Source organism: Emiliania huxleyi, assembly GCF_000372725.1.
Source record: "Emiliania huxleyi CCMP1516 unplaced genomic scaffold EMIHUscaffold_53, whole genome shotgun sequence".
Lineage (NCBI taxonomy): Eukaryota > Haptophyta > Isochrysidales > Noelaerhabdaceae > Emiliania > Emiliania huxleyi.
Window position 1 is genome coordinate 48286 of NW_005198017.1, and position 20732 is coordinate 69017.

The 20732-nt window shown below is 65.6% G+C and overlaps 7 protein-coding genes across 7 annotated transcripts in view; 4 read left to right on the forward strand and 3 right to left on the reverse strand.

Annotated features, from left to right (window-relative positions):
- EMIHUDRAFT_212511 (hypothetical protein) overlaps nucleotides 1–602 on the forward strand; it is a gene marked incomplete at both ends in the record, with an annotated part of 1484 nt that extends 882 nt beyond the window's left edge. Inside the window, one exon of the mRNA XM_005765821.1 lies at nucleotides 222–602. Coding sequence (XP_005765878.1) covers nucleotides 222–602 — 381 coding nt within the window. The remainder of the gene's footprint in view (nucleotides 1–221) is intronic.
- Nucleotides 603–931: 329 nt separating this feature from the next.
- EMIHUDRAFT_427769 (glycerol-3-phosphate dehydrogenase) lies at nucleotides 932–2548 on the forward strand. The gene is made up of 4 exons (XM_005765822.1): nucleotides 932–1384; nucleotides 1461–1560; nucleotides 1631–1806; nucleotides 1936–2548. The coding sequence occupies exons 1-4, from the start codon at nucleotides 1031–1033 to the stop codon at nucleotides 2215–2217; spliced, it is 912 nt and encodes a 303-aa protein (XP_005765879.1). The 5' UTR covers nucleotides 932–1030; the 3' UTR covers nucleotides 2218–2548.
- Nucleotides 2549–2560: 12 nt separating this feature from the next.
- On the reverse strand, nucleotides 2561–3267 carry EMIHUDRAFT_212513 (hypothetical protein; the record flags this gene model as incomplete). Its single annotated transcript, XM_005765823.1, has 2 exons — nucleotides 2561–2878; nucleotides 2950–3267. The coding sequence occupies 2 exons, from the start codon at nucleotides 3265–3267 to the stop codon at nucleotides 2561–2563; spliced, it is 636 nt and encodes a 211-aa protein (XP_005765880.1).
- Nucleotides 3268–6288: 3021 nt separating this feature from the next.
- EMIHUDRAFT_66731 (hypothetical protein) lies at nucleotides 6289–6765 on the forward strand (the record flags this gene model as incomplete). Its single annotated transcript, XM_005765824.1, has 1 exon — nucleotides 6289–6765. A coding segment is annotated over one exon (477 nt), but the record flags the coding sequence as incomplete, so codon positions are not given.
- A 2077-nt stretch (nucleotides 6766–8842) lies between these two features.
- Nucleotides 8843–10357, forward strand: EMIHUDRAFT_212516 (hypothetical protein; the record flags this gene model as incomplete). Its single annotated transcript, XM_005765825.1, has 4 exons — nucleotides 8843–9493; nucleotides 9629–9823; nucleotides 9903–9973; nucleotides 10249–10357. 4 exons carry the CDS (start codon nucleotides 8843–8845, stop codon nucleotides 10355–10357), a joined length of 1026 nt encoding a protein of 341 aa, XP_005765882.1.
- A 544-nt stretch (nucleotides 10358–10901) lies between these two features.
- On the reverse strand, nucleotides 10902–12416 carry EMIHUDRAFT_103765 (hypothetical protein; the record flags this gene model as incomplete). The annotated part of the gene is made up of 3 exons (XM_005765826.1): nucleotides 10902–11045; nucleotides 11163–11350; nucleotides 11741–12416. 3 exons carry the CDS (start codon nucleotides 12414–12416, stop codon nucleotides 10902–10904), a joined length of 1008 nt encoding a protein of 335 aa, XP_005765883.1.
- Nucleotides 12417–16721: 4305 nt separating this feature from the next.
- EMIHUDRAFT_212520 (hypothetical protein) lies at nucleotides 16722–18592 on the reverse strand (the record flags this gene model as incomplete). The annotated part of the gene is made up of 5 exons (XM_005765827.1): nucleotides 16722–16731; nucleotides 17036–17328; nucleotides 17403–17477; nucleotides 17640–17812; nucleotides 17878–18592. The coding sequence occupies 5 exons, from the start codon at nucleotides 18590–18592 to the stop codon at nucleotides 16722–16724; spliced, it is 1266 nt and encodes a 421-aa protein (XP_005765884.1).
- Between the last annotated feature and the right edge of the window lie 2140 nt (nucleotides 18593–20732).

The window sequence follows — 20732 nt, forward strand, 5'->3', positions numbered from 1 at the left end:
GCGGCGGCGGCGACGGCGGCGGGCCGCACAAGGCGCACGAGAAGCAGCACCGAGAGAGGGACAGGGACAGGGACAGGGACAGGGACAGGGACAGGGACAGGGACAGGGACAAGGACAGGGACAGGGACAGGGACAGGGAGAGGGAGAGGGAGAGGGAGAGGGAGAGGGAGAGGGACGGGGAGCGGGGCAGGGAGCACCACCACAAGGAGGTGCGAGCCCAGCCCGCGCCGCGCCCGTGGGTGCGGGAGCACATCCGCGTGAGAGTGGTGGACAAGCGGCTCGAGGGCGGCGCGCTCTACAACAAGAAGGGCAGCGTCGTGGACGTGAGCGGCGCGCAGACGCTCTCGCTGCGGTTGGACGACCCGCCCGGCCGGCTGGTGGAGGGCCTCTCCACCTCCGCCGTCGAGACGGTGCTGCCGAAGCAGCGCGGCGCCCCCGTGCTCATCCTCGCCGGCGAGCACAAGCTGCGGCGCGGGCAGCTGTACGAGCGGCGCACGAAGGAGGCGCGCGCGGTGGTGCGCCTTACCGGCGACTTCTCGCTCGTCGAGGTGAGCTTCGACGACGCGGCCGAGTGGGTCGGCCCCGACGAGGAGTTCGAGTAGCCCGCCCCGCGCGGTCACCAAACACTTTTTATCCCGTGATTTCTTAATTCATTAAATAAAATAGGCTTGGCACCCTCGTCCACCTTCGATACGATGCACGCTGGTGCTCCGCCACTGCTCCCCTGCGGCGCAGGCCTCTGCATCGCACGCGAGCTCTGCGCCACTCGCAGGTGCACTGCTCCTCGCCTCGCTGCTCGGCACCGCCGGCGCCACCAGCCTCCTCTCGCTCCGTGGCGGCGCGGTGCGCTCAGCCCTGCCCGCAGGAGGAGCCACCTCCCGCTCCACGGCGGCTGACGGCTCTCGCCGCGTCGGCCGCGCAGAGGAAGGAGAAGGTCGCCATCATCGGCTCGGGGAACTGGGGCTCGGCAATCGCCAAGGTTGTCGGGCGGAACCTGCTCGAGCTGGGCGACTTTGAGGATGAGGTGCGGATGTGGGTGTACCAGGAGCAGGTGGACGGCAAGAACCTTACCGACATCATCAACGAGAAGCACGAGAACGTCAAGTACCTCAAGGGCAAGACGTTCACCAACAACGTCGTCGCCGACCCCGACATCATGAGCGCGGTCAAGGGCGCGACGCTGCTCATCTTTGTGACGCCGCACCAGTTCCTCAAGTTCGACGCGCTGCAGACGGCGGAGCTGGGCCCGGACTGCAAGGCCATCTCGCTGATCAAGGGCATCGAGTTCGAGGAGGGCGGCCCGCGCCTCATCTCCGGCATCATCAAGGACTCGATGGGAGGCATGGACACCTCGGTGCTGATGGGCGCTAACGTCGCCAACGAGGCGCCGCGCTCCGCCCGCACACGCTCCTCCCCCCCGCTTCCGCCCGGCCGACCCCCGCCCCTGCCGGCACGGCCAGGTCGCCGCCGACGAGTTTTGCGAGTCGACCGTCGGATTCGCCACGGAGGGCGCCGGCGCCGTGTGGCAAAAGCTGTTTGACTGCCCGACGTTCCGCGTGGGTGAGTGCCGAGGAGGAGGGGGGAGGCTAGCTGTGCGCCTTGCGTGAGGCGTTGGTGGAGCGTGCGCTAGGCAAGATCAAGGACGTGGCGGGCGTCGAGCTCTGCGGCGCGTTGAAGAACGTCGTCGCGCTCGGCGCCGGCTTCTGTGACGGGCTCGGGTATGGCGGAAACACAAAGGCGGCTATCATCCGGATCGGGCTCAAGGAGACGGCCAAGTTCGCGCGCCTCTTCTTCAAGGGGATCCAGGCGCGCGGCTGCCCCGGGGGAGGGAGAGCGCCGCGCCCCGTCGCCGGTTCGCGGGGCTCCTCGGGGGGCTGCTGCTGCGGGGGAGGCTGACCGCCCCGTCCCTGCCCCGTCCCTGCCCCACACGCGCAGGACGACACCTTCATGGAGTCGTGCGGCCTGGCCGACCTGGTCACCACCTGCTTCGGCGGCCGCAACCGCGCTTGCGCCGAGGCGTTCGCCAAGGGGGAGGGCACGTGGGACGACATCGAGAAGAGCAAGCTCAACGGCCAGAAGCTGCAGGGCACAATCACAGCAAAGGACGTGATGACGGTGCTCAAGCACAAGAAGCTCGAGGCCCAGTTCCCGCTCTTCGCGCGCATCTACGAGATTGCATTCGAGGGCAAGGACCCAAAGTCCATCGTCGAGCTCTGAGGCCCCTGTGTGGCCGAGGGCTACGGGCGCTATTGTGAGCAAGGCGCGAGCTGCTGGCCGGATCGTGCTGGGGGACGGTCTCGAGCTTGCCTCGCCTCGAGAGCGAGAGCGAGTGCGGAGATATGCATGCAGCATGGATTCATGCGCACGTACCCAGCCGACCTCCGGCACCTAGCCTCCGGCACGGCACGGCCCGAGGGCCGAGGGCGAGGCGGCGCGCCGCCCCGCGCACGCCCGCCGCCGGGCGGGGCCTGTCGACCTCGACATCGCGCCTGCCTGTGTGTGCTGGGTGTTTTCTTATCACTTGATCTTACTCACTTACTCACTAAATAAAAAACAAAGTTCACGCGATCGCGGGAGGCGTTGCCGCAGCGGGCTCGGAGGTTGCTAGGGAGGTTGCAGGTGGCGGCACCACTGGCGGGGCGGGCGCTGCCGCCGGAACAGGGACGGCCTCCTTAGCTGCGGCAGAGGGGGGTGGCGGCTCAACAGGTGGCGGCTCGGCGCTTGTCGGCGCCTCCTTCGAGCCGGACAGGTAGTTTCCGAGCCGGAGTACCAACGGATCCTTTGGCTCCTTTGGCTGCTCGCCGGAAGCATCGTCGCTGCCCTGGTGGAAGACTTTGATGGGCTGGGTCTCGTTGATGAAGTTGCCGAGGCGCAGCGCCTGCGGACAAGGGTTTGCGGAGGGCTCGCCGCTTCTTCGACAGAGCCACACGCCCCCGAGCGACAGCGCACCAACGGGTCCTGCGGCTTTTCGTTGGCCAGCAGCGACCACGGGCCGGGCTGCTTCTCGCGAAGGTATGTGCCGAGCTGTACCGCCCAAGGCACAGCGTCCGCGTCGGGCTCGGTCACCTCTCCCTTCGAGCGCCGCTGCAGGTACTCTCCCAGCTTGAGTGCCCAAGGTTTGCCCTCCTGTGAGTCCGCCGCCAGCGAAGGTGGACCGGTCTCAGGCGGCACGGGAGGCGGCTGCTGCTCGGAGGAGTGGGAGGAGGGCGTCGTCTTCTCCTCTTCAGTGGTGGGCGTGGCGACCGTGCCACCGCCGCCTGGAACCATCGCGCAGAACCGCTGGCCCCAACGCCGCAAAGCTGGGGGCGCCTAAGTCGAGATCTTCCGTTTTTTTTTCTTACGTCATTTTTTGTCCAGCGAAGGTGGACCGGTCTCAGGCGGCACGGGAGGCGGCTGCTGCTCGGAGGAGTGGGAGGAGGGCGTCGTCTTCTCCTCTTCAGTGGTGGGCGTGGCGACCGTGCCACCGCCGCCTGGAACCATCGCGCAGAACCGCTGGCCCCAACGCCGCAAAGCTGGGGGCGCCTAAGTCGAGATCTTCCGTTTTTTTTCTTACGTCATTTTTTGTGTCCTTATAACCCTTTCGCGCCATAACGCTCATGGTGAGCAAATCTCGTATCTCCAGTCGTAGCGGTGGAACTTTAAAACGGCTCGGTAAATAAATATTTAGCCCTGTATGAGAGGATCACGGCACAGTGTCGTTTGGGTCGACAGTAAATCTCCCACAGCCCACGAGCCACGTAAATCCGTCTTTTTCAGGCACCCGGAGCCCTCCGCGGCCGCTTCTACGCCGGCGAAGCACCATCAAGCTGCTGTACGTCCCCGGCATCGCCTCCCCTGGCTTAGCTCTCAGTCAATATATTGTGCACATGGTCAGTCTCTACAATATACTCACTGACACTGAACCTCCCAGAGCTCGTCCCGGTCCGTCACGGCCATCCTCGTCCTCCGGCGGGCCCCCGGCCGCGGCGCGGTGCGGCGGCGTCACAAATCCGAACGCAGAGCACCGGGACGCGGTCGGGCGATCTGAGGCCCAGGTAGGCGAATGCATTGCCCATCCAGGGCTATCACCTGGACCTATCAACAGGCGCCTGCGGCGCCGTGCTCAGGAGTTGGTTTTCACTCACTCGAAATGTGGACGTAAAAGGGTTAAAATCCCTGTGAGCTGTGTGGTGGGTGGCGGCGTGCCGTCCTCCCATCCCTCCCTTGGGGTTGTCCGTTTTCTTTCTTTTATTTTTTGTGTCATTTGTCTCTCTTACGAGAGAGAGAGTTTGTGTTGTCTCTTACGTAGGACGACCGCGAGGTGGCATGAAGGTCGCAGCGAGAATCGGCGAGAGACTGCGGCCACTGCCAAGGGAGATAACATGTGCATGTTGTACATGTAGAAAGAGGCAGACGACCAATCGAGAGACCCCAGATTGGCATCCATCATGCCTTTCTGGACAGGGTGGCCCGCCACAAGGTCCCCAGGAATTGCGACTCGGCACTCGCCGCTTTCCGTGATTCTGTGTGAGCTCTGTGTCTTGATCAAACCTAAAACCAATCGAAAGACCCCAGATCGGCATCCATGCCTTTTTGGACAGGGTGGCCCGCCACAACGACCCCTGGAATTGCGACTCGCCGCTTTCCTCCCGCTGTGATCCTGTGTGAGCTCTGTGTCTTGGTTTCTGCGCGAGCGCGGGTGGCCCCCTCCCCGCCCTTGGCCGCCGGGCGGACGACCGGACCGCGGCTTGGCGCGGCGAGCGAGGCCGACCGCGGGGAAGGGTGAACGGGAGGGCGGCACCCCCCGGTGGCGCTCCGGCCGGTGTGCGCTTGGGCACGTGGAGTTGGATTCGGGTACTTTTCTGGTATGGTATCTGTGAATAAGTGGAGTATTTACTTTCACACCCCTTGCGGTCACGACCACTTGCGGTCATTACGCACTTGTGCGTTCACGCCCCTTGCGGCGATCGTTGCACAGTCTCATCAACCGTTCATGGAAAAACAAAATACGCGAAACCCCCACCCCCCCAATTCTCCGACGTAGCCAGCCCTCTTGTGGCTTCGACGCACACGCTGCTTCAGCCACAGAGTCCTGGACATGTCTATCAGAACTTCCTTGGGGGTGGGAGTCGCTAAACATATTCCCCGGGGCGGTCACCGCTGCCGCCCCCGGGGCGGTCGCCGCTGCCGCCCCCACACAGGGCGATTTCAGCAAGTTTCATAATGAGTCGCCAGTTCGAACTACCGTCTAGTGCCGAACTTAAGGTGAGGTAGCTTGAGTTAGGTTAGGTGCTTTGCACTGAGTTAGGGTACGGGGTAGCAGCAGTTAGGTACGTGGGATTTCTTTTTTGGTACCGGCGACGGGCCCCCTCGGCCCTCGCTGGTACGACGAGGGTGCGGCGAGTGAGGAGGAGGAGGGGGGGGGGGGGGGGGGAGGAGGAGGAGGAGGAGGAGTAGGGCATCTGTAGCGTAGGCACTCGTACTCGAGCGTAGGTGCTCGTAGGTCGTAGCGTAGGAGGGAGCGATGCCTCAGAGTGGTGTGCGGGCCGCGTGGCCCGTGTGCCGGTCCAGCGGGACCGAGAGGTGGGTAGCAGGAGTTAGGTACATTAGAACAGGAGTTCGGTAAGAGGAAAAAAGCTCCCTAACTCAAGCTACCTTACCTTAAGTTCGGCACTAGACGGTATGAGTTGTCGATTCGACTCTCGGGGCCGCAGCCGTTGCTGGATGCTGCCCCCGTCCCCCCCCTCGGGTTCGTCAAGCGCCCGCCGTTTAAGTTTCGGGCGCTCATGCCTAAGTGAGGGTGTGAACGGGACTACGCCCCTCCCTGAGAACGAGCAGGGTTCGCCAACAACATCCCTAAAAGCCAAAACCAAGGGGCAGGGTGGGCGACAGCCGCATGCACATGTACATGTACATGTGCATGCAGCGCCACACCCCTCTCCTTAAAATCCCTGTGTGGTGGCGGCGTGCCGTCCTCCCATCCATCCCTCCTTGGTTGCCTGTTTTCTTTCTTTTCTGGCGTCTCTTTTTTCTTTCGCCAACGCCAAACATCGTCCGGTTGAACCGCAACGACGAGAGATGCTCAAGCCGACCTCGCAGCCCCCCGAGCCCGAGGTCATCGACGAGCTCACCGTCCGCACTGCATGTGCGCCCTCCTCGCCTTGCCCCCACAGTCACACGCCTGCCCCGCCCCGAAATGGCTAGACGCAGTGCACATCCGACCCGCAGCCGGAAAACGTAACCGAAAGCGGAGGTGTGTGTAGCCGACTCACCTCATGTGTGCTGCGTCTCCGCTCAGTCACCGAGCGCGAAATCAAGAAGCTGCTGAGGGAGTTCAAGCTGCTCGACGTCGATGGTGTCGGGCTCACACGCGAGCAGGCGCTCGAGTTGCCCCAGCTGAAGCACAACCCACTCAGCTCGCGCATGGTGGAGGTGCTATTGGACCAGGTGCCGAGCGACCGCATGTCCTTTCGAGACTTTGTTCTCAGCCTGGCCGTTTTTGCGCCGGACGAGCGGCGCGAGGCGAAGCTCAAGTTCGCGTTCAAGGTCTACGACCTCGACAATGACAACGTCCTCGGGCGGGGCGACTTGGTGGGGCTGCTGCGCGCGCTCACGCCAGTCGGTGGCTCGAGGCAGGTCATGAAGCCAGATGAGCTGGACACGGTCGTGGACAATGTTCTCGAGGAGGCAGATCAGGATGGAGATGGTGCCATTAGCTACGAAGAGTTCCAAAAGGCGGTTGACGGCAGCGACTTTCACTCCAAGCTTTCACTCGACATGCTCTGACCGCCACTCTCGGCAGAGCCCGACGGGCGATTTTGGGAGCAGGCGGTTGGAAATCGGTGCACTTTCTCTGGCATGGCTGTTGGGATACTGCACTGCCGCGTACGCGACAGAAGGTTTGCGTGCAGTTGCATGCTTGATCGCCTCAAGGTGATGGCGGCTGTGGCCTCTCCGGCAATGACTCAGCGACGAGATGTCCCGGCCAAAAGACAACAAAGCAAGCTCGTCGAAGCCGCCGCCAAGGCCACAGCCCATACCACGCCCGCACTCGTTCACGGCCGCGGGGAATCACTCGGGAGGTCTAAAGCCGCGAGGCGGAGCCCCGCGGCGTCTTTGAGTTTGACGCGGGAGGGATGGCGGATGCACTGCACCTTCACAGTTCACTGGGACCTTCTCCTCCCACGGTCTCCGGAGCCTCCGCACGTCACGGGCTGGTCACGAGTGTCACGGAGGCGCCGACGAGCGCGCGCTCTCGTCGCGCAGACGAGAAAAAGTGTATACTTTGAGGAGTCGCTCTGCCGGTCTGCGCACGCGCGGCGCGGGGCCCGCCGCTCGGGGCCCGCGGTGGGACTTCTGCAGGCCAGGGGAAGGAGGGAACAGGGAGGGAAGGCGCGAGAGGGGCGCCCGACCACGCTTGCGGCTTGGGGCTTTCGAGGGCTTCGGCTTGCCCGCGACCCCGGCGCGCGGCGGGGCCTGTCGGCACCGCGCGCCCGCACCGCGCACCGGCGGCGCGGCGGCGGCGCGGTGCAAAAAAACGATGCGATGTGCCCGTCTCTCGTGGTCTCTCTCTCTCGAGAGAGAACTCGGCGACACGTCAAAAGCGGCGCGACGAGAGCGAGCCCCCCGGATGCGAAGACAGAAAGAGAGGGGGAAGCACAAGCTTCAGCACCGTCTGCGCCTGCCACACACAAACACCGGCACACACAGCTCACGCCTCCTCCGCCAGGCCTCACCTGCCCTGCGCGCCGGCGGCCGCGGCGGCGGTGGCGATGGCGCCCGCGAGGGGCAGGGAGCCTCGGCTGGCTGCTGGCCGACGGCGGCGGGCGAAGCGCGAGAGCAGGCCGAGGAGGAAGGCGAGGAGTCCCGCCACCTGCACGGGGTGCTGGCACACGTGCCTCCGCACGCGCCGCACCACCGTGTACGAGCTCTCTCCGAACTCGAGGGACTGCCGCCGCACGACTGCGCCGGCGCGCCGCGCGTCGGCGTAGATGGAGGCGAGCCGCTCGGCGAGCGAGCCGGCGGCGCCGAGGAAGTGCTGCATCACCTCGAAGTTCATCTCCAGCATCTGCGTGATCCGGCCGATCGAGAAGAGCAGGTCCTCCAGCTGGCGCAGGCCGGGAGGCATCGGGTCCTTGTCCGGGTCGCGAGAGAAGCCGCCGAATGGACCAAACGGCACCGCGCCGTGGCGCGCGCCATAGCCGCCGTACCCGCCGCCGTACCCGCCGCCGTACCCGCCGCCGTACCCGCCGCCGTACCCGCCGCCGTACCCGCCGCCGTGCGCTCCTCCATACCCTCCTCCAACCCCACTGCCGTACCCGCCTCGAGAGTGCGGTGGCACGTGCGGAGGGTACGGCGGCGGGTAACCGGGAGTGTATCCGTCGCCGTGCCCGCCGCCGAGCCTGCCACCGTCTCTCTCCCCAAACCCGCGCTCGCCGCCGCCGTACCCGGCCGGCGCATGCGCGCTCGTGGCAGCTTCACCTGGTGCGCTGCCGCTGACCGCGCCGCCGGAGGTCCCGTCGGCTCGCTCGGCGGAGCGCGTCCGGTTGGCGTCCGAGCTGGGGTGGTCGTCGCTCGGCCGAGGGCCGCTCGACCGTGGCGTGAAGCCCGGCCCGATGCCGGCGGGGACGCCAGCGCGCTCCCAGGGCTTGGCCCCCGCGGACATAGCGGCGGCAGGTTTTCTTTCTTTCTTAGTTCAAGGAAGAGGGACACGAGTGGTTGGTTGCTGTGCGCCCGAGTTCATTTTATAAAATTGGTTCTCACGCCATGTTTTGAGCTTTCTGAAAAAGAAAACGTTTTCGCGCCCTGTCCCGTCCTCTCGCTCCTCCATCTCCGACGCCTCCCCCTCTGTTGTCCTCGCCCCATGCCTCTCGCCCTGGCCATCGCCGCCGCCTCCTTGACGCTGAGTGGTCCACGGAACGCTGAGCAGGACCGGCGCTCGCTGGCTCAAGCAGGCAGCCACAACTGCGCCGAGGCGGCGGTGGCGGCGGCGATGCGACGGCCTACGGCTACAGTGCGGCACGCTCCGGCTGTCCTCACCGCTGCCGTCACGTCTCCACCGCCGGCGCGTCGCGCGATGCCGCTGGCGATGCTGCTTCTCGCGCCGCTGGCGATGGGAACGTACGGCGTCGCTGTCAAATGCCTCTTCGCGCTTCCGACGCCGCCTCCAGAGCTCCTCTTCACGCTGATCAATTACCTCGTCTCCTCGACTGCGGTCGCCGCCGCCGCCACGGTCGTCCACCGGCGCGACCTTTCGCCCAGCGCGCCTCGACCTCCTAGGCCGGGCTCGCGAGGCGCCCTCCTCGCGGGCGGCTGTGAGCTTGGCGGCTACCTCTTCCTCGGCTCGTGCTTCCAGCTCTTCGGCCTGCGCACCGTGCCTGCCTCCCGCGCCGCCTTCCTCATCCAGCTCACCACCGTCTTCACACCACTCGTCGACGGCCTGCTCCAGCGTCGCGCTCCGAGCCGAGCCGAGTCTCTCGGCTGCCTGCTCGCCCTGTGCGGCGTCGCGATGCTCGTCCTCTCGGGCGGCGGCGGCGCGGCGGCGGCTGTCCGGTGGCGGGGCGAGGGCCTGCTCTGCGCGGCCGCCCTCTGCTGCAGCGTGCACGTCTCGCGCCTCTCTCGGCTCGCGCCGGCCCTGCCTCCGCTGCAGCTCGCCCGCGTCAAGGAGGCTGCGCGCGGGCTGCTCTCGCTCGCGGCTCTCGCGGCGGCGGCGGCCTGCTCGCCGGCGCAGGCGCAAGGGCTCCGCGCCTTCGCGCAGGCGGCCGCAGCCCGGCCTCGCGCCGTCGCAGGCCCCGTGCTCGCCCTCGCGATGTGGACTGGCCTCGTCACCACCGCGCTGCCGACGGTGGCCCGCCGCAGACCTCGTCCGCCCAGCGAGATGTTTAGTTTTATGGACCACTCCGGTGCCTGTCCTTCATTGATAGGTGGCGCAGACGCTCGCCCAGCGAGACGTCGCCGCGAGCACCGCGGCGGTCGCCTACGCCGCGCAGCCGCTGTGGCGCGGCCTCCCCACACTCCCCGCCGCCTCCTTTCCTCCTCCGCAGTCAGAGCCCTTCCCGCTGCCTCAGCGCCACCCGACTCCTCGCAGGTCCGCCCTGTTCGGTGCCCTCCTCCTCGGTGAACGCCTGACCGGCCGCGCCGCCGCCGGCGCGGCCGTCATCCTCGCCGCCGTGATCGTCGTGGCTCGGGACGCGGCCAGACGGACGAAGTGCGAGTAGCTTGGCATGCTCCGCCTACATAGCTCTCCTGTCCATCGCACGCCCTCGTCAGAGTCTCCGCGGACGCTCCTCCGTCGTCGTTCGTGCCCACCCGCGCGGCTCGCGCTTTGCCAGTTCTCTCGGGGCACGGCCACTCGCGGGGATGGGCGCGCGAAGAGTGAAGAGACGAAGGGCGCGACGGCACAGGCCACATGCCGACGACATGGCACAGGCGCAGCGCTGCGCCGAGCTCCCATTTCCGCGCCATATGGATATCCACCTCCCCGGGGCCCCGTCGATAGGACTGCAGATATGTACGTTCAATGTTGTTGTACGTGTACTCACCCATTCTCTCTATTTCGCCCACTTTGACTTTCTAAAATGTGTAAAAATAAAGAGCTAAAGAGGGCTTTGCGGCAAGCGCCTTTCACCTTTTCTGCTTTCACGTTTTTCAGCCCAGGCCCCAGCCGGGCTTTGGCCTTTGCGGCCCAAAATAATATGCATAAAAATAATATGCATGTGCAAAAATGCAAACCCGGGTTGCGAAATTCTCCGCACCCTCCAATGGGAGCAAACTACCGCGTTCTGGCTCCACAGGTCTGTTTCGGCTCGTCGTCCGTCGCTCAGCATCCGGCGGCATGGCGCGAATATGTGAAGACCGCGAATGTCAGTGCGTCCCGTGGCCTCCGGGTCCTGCTGTCGTACGCTGCCGACTTCGCGGCTCGGTCACTCGAACTCCTCGACCTCGACCTCCTCCTCCGCCTCGTCTGCCTCCTCCTCCGCCTCGCCCTCCTCCTCCACCTCCTCGACCAAGTTGCCCGCCATCGCCTCCTCCTCCTGCATCTGCGCGCGCCGCTGCTCCAGCCGCTCCTGCGCAGTACGGTCGGGGTTGGCAGGGGCGGCGATGCAAGAGGCAGAGGCGTCACCCCCCCCTCGCCCTCTCCCCCCCTCCGCCTCCCCTCTCCGCCGCCTCAGCGCAGCACTCACCTCCTCGAGCCGCTGCCGCTCCGCCTCGCGCTCTGCACGCAGCGCCTTGAGCTCGGCGTCGCTCAGAGTCCTCGTCGCCTCCTCGCTCTTCTCCTCCCGCTCCTGCCGCGGCGGAGGAGGAGGCGGCAGCCGCTGCTCCGCTGTCGGAGTCTCGGACAGAAGCTCGAACCCTTCAGGCAGCTCGCCACCTGCCGACGCCCCGGGCGGCGAGGGCGGAGGTCAGCACCGCACGCAAGCCGCCCTCCCCTCCCCCGCCTCCCTCCCCCGCCTCCCCGCCTCCCTCCCCGCCTCCCTCCCCCGCCTCCCTCCCCCGCCTCCCTCCCCCGCCCCCCTCCCCCGCCCCCCTCCCCCGCCTCCCTCCCCCGCCTCCCTCCCTGCTGCCCCTTGAGCCGCGCCTGCCATCGCCGCGCCGATCGCAAGCTCGACGGCTCCCGCGTCCGAGAGGCCGTCGGGGAGGAGCTTGGCCGCGTACCGCCGCGTGCCCGCCCCCTCCTCCGCCCCCTCCTTGACCTCGCCGCCCGCCTGCTTGAGCAGCAGCAGCGGCGACGCCGTGCGGCTCGGCGCTGGCACGCCCCCACCCACGCGCATCAGCTCGTCGGGCAGGAGCAGCTTGCTGCCGTCGACAGCGATGAAGCGGACGGCGCGAGCGGCGGCCGCAAGCTTGGTGAGCGCCGCTCGCTCCTCGGACGGGAGGCGCGCACCCGCCCCGAGCGCGAGGGCGCACCACTTGCGCTTCGTGCAGTGCGCCTCGAAGAGCTGCACCGTCGCGACAGAGACGACCCGCGGCTGGCTCACGCGCGCCGCCCACTTGGCGAGGTCGACGCCGGTGCGCGCCGCGTCCACCGGGGCGACGGCCGGCTTCGCGTCCGCGTTGGCGAAGAGCAGGACCGTCGGGCCGCGCTTTGGCGGAGAGAGCTTGAAGCGCTGGATCGTCGTTTTTCCCGACGGCAGCGCCGCGGCGCAGTCCAGGAGGCCGACGCGCAAATCCTTGGGCAGCGAGCCCTCCGCATCGTAGAAGGCCGGGCTGACCGAGTGGCCGCACTCGACCAGCCACGGCTCGCCCGAGAAGAAGACCTGCTTGAGCGCCGCGCTGTCGCTGGGCGAGAGTGACACTGCCTTGGACATTGTGAGGACGTAGTACGCAACGGCGGCGACGGCGGCGGCCGCGCCGCCCAGCGCCAGCGCAGGGCTCTGCGACTTGGCGCGCTTGGTGCCCTGCGGCCGCGGCTTGCTGCCCGGCGGCTTGGAGGGCATCGTCGAGATGGAGGTGGCGCTGCAGCGACACGTGGCGTAGTTTATTTTTGAGCTTAGCCTTCGGTGTTATGAAACAACGCAAGGCGGACATGGCATATCGCTCTCGGGCCCACAGACATCCCGCACACTCGCCGCACACCCGCCGCCCCCGCGCGCGACCCACCCCGGCCGGGAGAAAGGGGAGGAGTAATGGAGAAGTCTGTCCGCGCCTAAGGATTCTGCCTTTCCTATTCTGCTCTACTACACAAGGATTCTTGCTATTCTACCTCTCACTAGATTCCCCTTCCCAGGTTCCTCTTCTGCTCAGATATTCTGATTCTCTCCCCAGACTCTCCCATCTTGGCCCCGCTTTCAGCTTCCTGATTCTCCATTCTCGTTTCCTCCGCTTCCTTTCCGATTCTCTAGGGCAGCCAGAGCCAATTCCTGATTCTGCTCCCCCCTCCCGATTCTCCTGTCTCTCTTCCTATTCTTGATGCTCCATTTGATTCCTGATTCCTGATTCCTGATTTGTCGGATCGCCCACATTTTGACCGGGATTCTGATTCCTGATTCCTGATTCCTGATTCCTGATTCCAACATTTTGACCGGGATTCTGATTCCTGATTCCTGATTCCTGATTCCTGATTCCTCGGAGTTACGCATTTCGGCGGGATCCTATGTTGGCCTGACTCTCCGAACTCCTGAGCCGATATTGCGTGTGCGCGGGGCTTCACACAGCTCACTCAAACTTCGCCCGCGGCAGCATGCTCAGGCGCGGGTCTCTCTGGCGCTCCAGCCTCACGTCAGCGCACTCAGCGCTTAGGCCTCGGTCCGGCGTCCGCAAAGGCGCAGTGTGTGGTGCGGGCTCTGCCCGCCCCCCCGAGGAGAGGGGGGGGGGGGGGCGCTCCCGCGCGGGGGGGAGCCGAGCGAAGCTCGGCTCGGGTTCAAACTAACCCTCCCCCTTTTCCCTTTTTCTAAAACTGCTCGCCGCGAGCGGCTCGCTTCTAAAACGAGCTCGCCGCGGCTGTCGCCGCGTCTCGCCTGTCTAGGCGTCGTGATGCGTGTGTGCTTTTGAGCTGGGCGTATAAGAAGAAGAAATTGAAGCACTCCTCCCATTGACTTAGTACGAGCACCGAGACACGAGACAGCAGCCTACCCGTTCTACACCCACACCGCCGCGGAGCTGCCTAGCTGGCGGGTGCATTCACAGCGAGCCCGCGGGCTTGGAGACCCAATCAGACAGCACTCCCCACAGCAAAAGAGCAGGCGTGCCGCTGTGAGCATCGCTGAGCAGCACCAACGTCCTTGCGGGGCCGCCGCAGGCCGGCGCCAAGCTGCATCTGACGCCAGCATGCCGTTCAAACCCCGGCACCAAGCGCCCGCGGGAATGGGAGACCGCCTGCCCAGAATTAAGATCGGCCGCGCACTGCTCTGGCTCCACCATGCCACCGCCCATGAGATCTCTGACGCACGTGTGATGAGCCGCCGTTCAAAAGTGACTGTACTGTGCGGAGCGCGGAGCGCACTTCGATGGCAAAGTGGGTGGCGCGGAGGATACGGCGCGTACACATGAGCGTGATTGGTTGAGTGAGCATGCCCAGATGGCCGGCGGCCGGGCTACCGCCCCTCGAGGGGCAAAAACAGGAATCAGGAAACGAGAGTCCGGCCGGGTTGCCAAGAAATCGGCGGGGAGCGCGGAAATTCCCTTTCCGGCATCCGGAGGCAGAAACCGCAACCGCGCGACAGAATCTGATAAGGCGAGAATCGGACGGACAGAATCAGATCGATTAGGCAGAAACGGAAGCTGGGTGAGGAATCCTGCCCGGAGGCTGAGTGCGTGGAAAGGGGACGGGCAGAATCAGATCGAGTAGGCAGAACCGGAAAAGGAGAGTGAGAATCAGAAGAAACGGACACGAATACCTCTCGAGCCTCCGCATACAGAATTCCTGTCTTGGGTGGCAGAATCGCTAGTGCAGAATCCTCAGGCGTGGACAGGGTTCTCCAAGACTGAAGGGGAGTGACAGTTTGGGATGAGGCAGCCCGAGTATGTTGAGTCCTGGCTCAACAACGCAGATAACAAGAGGGGGTGGTCCGGCTCCCAAGTCCGGCTCACGCGCCTCGAGCTTACCATCTACCGCACTGGTCACTTCCGCCCCCTCGCTCCCAACCCACCCACCTCGCCCCGGGCCGCGCCGCGCGATCTCGGGCGATCTCGCGCTATCTCGGGCGATCTCGGGGCCGCGCCGCGCTATCTCGGGCGATCTCGGAGCGTCGCTCGCGCGGCGTCACACCTGCTCAAAAAGGAAGGAGGTTGGAGGCAGGAGGTCACGCCCCATCCAGAGCGCCGTCGTCGCCGGGTTTTTGGCCCCCGGGTCGTCGCCCGACGGTTGCTGCGCGGGGCAGCAGACCATCGGACGGCGCGACGACGCCCCGGTCCGGCACGCTCCCCCCTCCACCCGGCTATTGCCGCACGAGCGCCCTCAGCGGCGGAATTTTTCCCTCGCGCTTCCTTGGGCCCCCGGCAACGCCGTTTATTTTTGCTTTGTGGCCATTCTTCACTCGTCCACATGAGAGAGATTTTTAGCAATACCAAACAACTCTAACACTCACACGTAATTTGGGGCCTGGAGCCCTGTTCACGCGCGCGCGAGACGTGCAGACAGGGTTGCCAGGTGAGAGCGAATGGCGCGGTTCACGCCTCGCACAACAGAGAGAGAGATGCGCTCTGCATGGTGGGACATAAAAGAGAGCGAGTACTTTGGCGAGTAGGCCGTGCGGTCAACGCTGCCGCGCGCGACTTTGCGCGCGAGGCGGCGCAGCTTGAGAACGGCGGTGGGCGAGAAGCCGCCGCCGAACGAACGTCTCGTGGAGCAGCAGGTTGAAGTTGTTGCGCTTGACAAAGATCGCGTCGTGGTAGAAACCGCGATGCGCCTTGACGTAGCCGTGGCCGGTCTTGTGGGAGAAGGGTTGGCTGGGCTGCCCGCGCGCCTTGCAGCCCATGTTCAGGCGGCAAAAACACATCTCTGTGCGAGAGAGGGTACACAGGAGACACAGACAGGTCTGGATATTCGCACTAAGTGCTCGATGGATGACGAGAGGGCAGGCGTGAGCTCCAGAGGCCAGTCTTGTGGACTAGGCCACTCGCGCCAGCGACGCGGGCCACGTTCTTCGTGCATTCTTTTTGTTGCTGCTTTTCTCACCGGCCTGACCCCAGGGTTCCAACTTTTTCCGGGGTATGGTATGGTAGGTACCCTCGTGGCCCAAAGGGTGGGGGGGTATGGTCCTGACCGCCCATCCCCGGTCTCCGGGAGGCTGGGTCTGTCAGCAGGCGGGGGGGTATGGTCTCCACGCCATACCATACCATACCAGAAAGTCCAAACCCAGCGATGGCTCTGCTCTCACATCTGTCGTTTGCTGCGACAGTCGACACTGCACGGCTCCTCGCTACTGCCCGCGGGACGCCACTCTTCGCCACGTCGGCGCAGGACGCGCGCACGCTCGATTCGCTCGTCGCCGAGGCCACCGCCGCACCTGCGTACTCGCCGCCAGCGTGGCCGCGCGATGCTGAGATGCTTTGTGGTAACTGGCGGCTCATAACCACGACCAACGGGCGGACCGGAGGGCCGGTGCTTCCCCTGATGGACGCGCAGCCCGACGCACTGGGTGCGGTGTCGGTTCGCCAGCGGCTGTCGAGGTCAGCGAGCGGGTTGCGGTGCGACAACGTCATCACGATCGCGCGGCCGGCGGGCGGCATCCTCTCTGCCTGGACGCTGCTTCCGGTTGGCGGCCAGTCTTCGCTGAATCTGCAGCACAGAGCGATGGTCCTGAGCGAGTCGCCGCTGCGTCTCGGCATCGTGTTCGATCGCGTCACCCTCGATGCGAATCGGCGAGGGGGCGAGGCGCCCGAGGAGATTGTGTCGTTGCCAGTGCTGTCATTGCCCGGCTTCGGCGGCGTGAGCGAGGAGGGCACGTTCGACGTGGTCTACCTCGATGACCGCTTGCGCGTGACGCGTGGCGGCGGCAGCCTGCGCATCTTTGAGCGGGACACTCAGGAGAGATGTGACAGATCTGGCCGAGCGCCTGAGGAGTCTCTCTAGCCCTCGCTGTCGCTCTGAAGCGAGGCTCGGTGAGGCAGAAGGCTCTAGGCTCTAGAACGTCCGTCCCAAGAAAACGGCAGAAGGCTCTTAACGTCCGTCCCAAGAAAGCGTAACCCAAATGCACACCCACCGTCCCACACCACACCACCCCGCACGCCGCAGATAGAGCACCGCATCGTCCAATGTTTACACGAGTCAGAGAGTCTCCTCTGTCCGCTATCCTCAGAGCTCAGTCCAGTCTGTGCAGTAAGGTGCAGACAGTGGAGGCCGTGCCCAAGCATGGCCGTGCCCCACACGTCCCACGAGAACAGAGTGCGCATGCTCTCCCGCCCTCTCTCTCTCTCTCTCTCTCTCTCTCTCTCTCTCTCTCTCTCTCTCTCTCTCTCTCTCTCTCTCTCTCTCTCTCTCCCTTTCGGGTGTGCGCTCGGGCGTTGAGCACGTCCCGCGCTCGCGAGCTACTCGCCCGAGCCGCCCTCCTCTCCGCCCTCCTCTCCGCCCTCTTCCTCCCCGCCGTCCCCGCCGTCCATCAGGATGAACTCGAACGTCTCGTCGTCGAACATCTCCTCCTCCGAGTCCTCCTCCTCCTCGCCGCGAACACTCACCACTAGCGTCAGGCGCCCATCCGCGCCGGCGCAAAACTCGAGCGCCGCCTCGGGGAAAGCGACGCAGCGGCGCAGCAGCCGCGCCTCCTCCTCCGCGCCGACGCCCGGCCGCATCGCGTCGGCGCCGAGCACGCGCGACGTCCAAAAGTAGGGCGGCGGCTGGCCCTGCTGGCCCTGCACCTGCACCTCCACCTGCATCCCCTCGGCGCCGGGCGAGAGGCCGAGCACGAGCACCTACTCTCGGGTACTCTCGCGTACTCTCGGGTACTCTCGGGTAATCTCGGGTAGAAGAGGCCGAGCACGAGCACCGACACGCCCGACGCCCGCGCGGCGAGGCACTGGACGAGGAACGTCTTGCCGTCCTGCCGGGTGAGCAGCCTCGCCTAGGGAAGGCTCCGAGGAGGCTCCGAGCAGGCTCCTCTGCCCGTCCTGCTGGCTCCAGAAGCCTCTCGCCGGCCAGCGGAAGGCGGCGGGCTGACCCCACTCTGCAAAAGGCGCCTACGCCTCGGCCTCTCTCGGGTGAGCTCGCGCTCCTCTCGGACAACCTCTCCGCGCGGACATCGGCCCGCCGGAGTCGCGAAGAGACCCGCCGTCGGCAGCGATAGGGTCCACGTGCCCGTCCGCTCGACCTCGACCACGCGCTCCGCCGTGACGCGGCTCAGCTGGTCGAGCGGCTGCGCCTCCACGCCGTGCGCCTCCCGCAGGTGGGCCGCCAGCCCTACAGCCGCGCTTCCGGACGGGGTTAAGGCGCCTCCCCTCCCCTCCCTCCTCCGGCCGGCGGACCGTCCGCGTCGCCGAGGTCGAGGCCGCGGCAGTCGCACCGCCCGCCCGTCGACCAGCCGGCAGGCCCGAGCTGCACGGCCTCGCGGAAGGGGCAGAGGAGTGGCGCCAGCCGGCAGGAGCGGACCTCGTGCTCGCGCAGGCTCAGGTAGGGCACCGCGCTGTTGCAGCCGTTTGCGCAGGGCAGGCTGATCTGCGCCGCGAGGGCGGCGGCGGGCTCGTCGTCGCGCAGCGCGCCGGGCTCGATGGAGACGCGGCAGATGGGGCACTCCTCGCTCTCAAAGGAGGGGCGGCAGGCGGCGCAGATCGGGTGCTCGTTGCTGCACCGCTTGAAGGGAGGCTGCAGCCACGAGTAGCAGACCGTGCACTCGAGGGACGCCCGCTCCGCCTCGGTCGGCGCGCGGCTGTGGCCGCCGTCCACCGAAGAGGCCGGCGCGGCCCGCTCGTCGGCCGCGGGGAGTTCGAGCGGCTCGATCGACGCAGCGCCACTCAGGTCGTGCAGGACCGAGTCGGGACTGCGCTGCGCCGGCTCGCTGCAGGGCGCGGTGAGGTCGGCGTTGGGAGGTTTGGTTGTGTCGGTTTGGCGGTGAGCGATGCTCCTGGCGCTCGGGCTGCAGCCTCCCGAGCTCCTGGTGCGCTTGCTGCGGGAGCTGTGTTGGCCGCTGGGAGGACACGGTGCGGCGCTCGCGGTAAATTCCGAGGACGCTTCCACGGACATCGGTTTATCGCCTCCACCGTCCGCGGGGGGACGGGCTCGACTGAGAACGAGAAACTGGAGCAAAGTGCCGCTTCCGGAAAGCGTTTTGCGGTGAACCCTCCCCAGCCCCCCTCCGTGTCGCGATGCGCTCCCCGTTCCCGTTCCCCTGTGTCCCTGATCGTCCTTACAAGATCCTGCTCGCGCAGGTGGGGACCCTGTCCTTCTCCCACCCCTTGTTTGGTGTGTCCGTTTTATTTATTTATTTAGCCTTTTGCAAGGCTTGAATTATAAAAAGACTAGGTAGGTAGGTAGTAAGGTGAAGAACAGCCAGGCTCGGACTGGACACCAACGCGGTATGGGTGGACGCTAGACAGATGATGACGACACGCACGAGCGACACACAGACACAAACAAGCTCACAAGACACACAGCCAGCTGGCTGCCACACACCCTGAGTCGGCGTACACATAACTCAGGGCCACATCCTCCCTGTCGCCCCCCCCAGCACTCCACGGTGCCAAGGGCACAAACAAGGGCACAACTCAAACAACAGACGACAGGAAGTGATGTGTGAGGCTAGAGCAGTTTGCTCCACCTCTAGCAATCTCACCGGCCGGCGAGGCACGGACGAGACCGTGTGTGGGGTCTAGTGAGGTGTCTATGGACGCCCTCCTCAGAGGCTAGCTGCCTACGGCTAGCCCTATCTCGCACTCACAGGCGATGATAATCCAATGTATGAGTGTATGCAAGTTGAGGCGCGTGGGCTAAATCTAGGCCGCACGTCGTGGCACTATGACGAAGTAGACGTGCGGCCGCAGCGCGCCCGCCGCAGGCTCGGCGGTGCGCGCGTGTTAGCGACAAAGTTGCGGGTGGAGCCATGCCCGACTTTTCGAAGGTGAGGCCTCTGCGACGAGTGCCAGCCGCGCTGCGGAGCCACGCCCTTCGAGCCGCGTCCCGTCAGCACTGTCCCCGAGTGGTCCCGCCTCAGCGGCACACACTCTCGACCAGGACAGTCCCGCCAACGGAAACGTGTCGCGCGCCGGCGACGATTGCGGCGTGGTCGTTTTGAAGCGGAGATGGCACGACCACCGCCCTGCTTCGCACACCGGGCAAGGAGGGGGCTGCTCCCGTTCCGCGAGGAACAGGAGGTCTCCCCCCCTCCCCCGGCCTGAGCAGCGGCGGATGGAAGGCAGCCCCGTGAGTCGAGGGCGGCGCGACCATTGCCGAGCTCCAGGGACCAAAGGCCCGGGCGTCTGCTGATGGTCGCGCCGCCCCGCTCCGCCCCGCCCGCCGCCGCGCCGCGCCGCCGCCTCGCGCAGCCGCCGCGCCGCGCCCCGCCCGATGATTAATAATTAAGATTACCCGGAATACGGTACGCAATTAAGGAATTAATGAGTGAATTAATCAATTAAGTGAGCGCCCTCGCGTCACCTATGACTCGACCAGTGTGAAGGTGAAGAGATGTCACCGAGCATGCGTGCAGCTGGCCCGGGGGGGGGGGAGAGAGAGAGAGAGAGAGAGAGAGAGGGATGGAGGGGGGGGGGGGAGAAAAACAAACAAATCGATATAGAGAGAGAGCTAGAGTAGAGAGAGAGAGAGGGTGCCGGAGAGAGAGATACAAACACCCCCGAGAGAAAGAGAGAAATAGAGAGACTGTGCCCACACCGCCCGCGAGAGTGAGTCTGATAGACATGGAAAGAGAGAGAGAGAGAGAGAGAGAGAGAGAGAGAGAGAGAGAGAGAGCAGAGAGAGAGAGAGCAGAGAGAGAGATATTGAAAATGGCGACAACAGTGCCGAGCAGCAGCAGCAGCACGCCCACGGCCCGAGCCAGACCGAGGAGACGGAACGGCCGAGCCGACAACGGAGGCAGCGAGCAAAAAGGCAGCGCGGCGCGGCTCGCGCGCCGCGTGCGCCAAGCAGCCGAGGCTGCCGAGGAGGCCGAGGAGGCCGAGGAGGCCGAGGAGGCCGAGGAGGCCGAGGAGGCCCCCCCCTCCCCCCCGGCGACTCGAACCGGGAGCCAGTCGACGCACGAACGGAACGCTCGCACATCACCGGATATGTCAACTCGCAGCAGCGAGGCAGCAGCTCATATACAGTGGACTTTACTCAAAGCAGCGCAGAAGCGGTCGCAGAGCGGTGCGCAGCGCCGCGCACGCCACGC

Bases quoted from the DNA above. Each gene is read 5' to 3' on its own strand.
- EMIHUDRAFT_427769 (XM_005765822.1), top strand. From the start codon at position 1,031: ATGTGGGTGTACCAGGAGCAGGTGGACGGCAAGAACCTTACCGACATC. The intron at 1,385-1,460 runs GCGCCGCGCTCC...CGGCACGGCCAG, and splicing joins GCGCTAACGTCGCCAACGAG to GTCGCCGCCGACGAGTTTTG. The intron at 1,561-1,630 runs GTGAGTGCCGAG...AGCGTGCGCTAG, and splicing joins CTGCCCGACGTTCCGCGTGG to GCAAGATCAAGGACGTGGCG.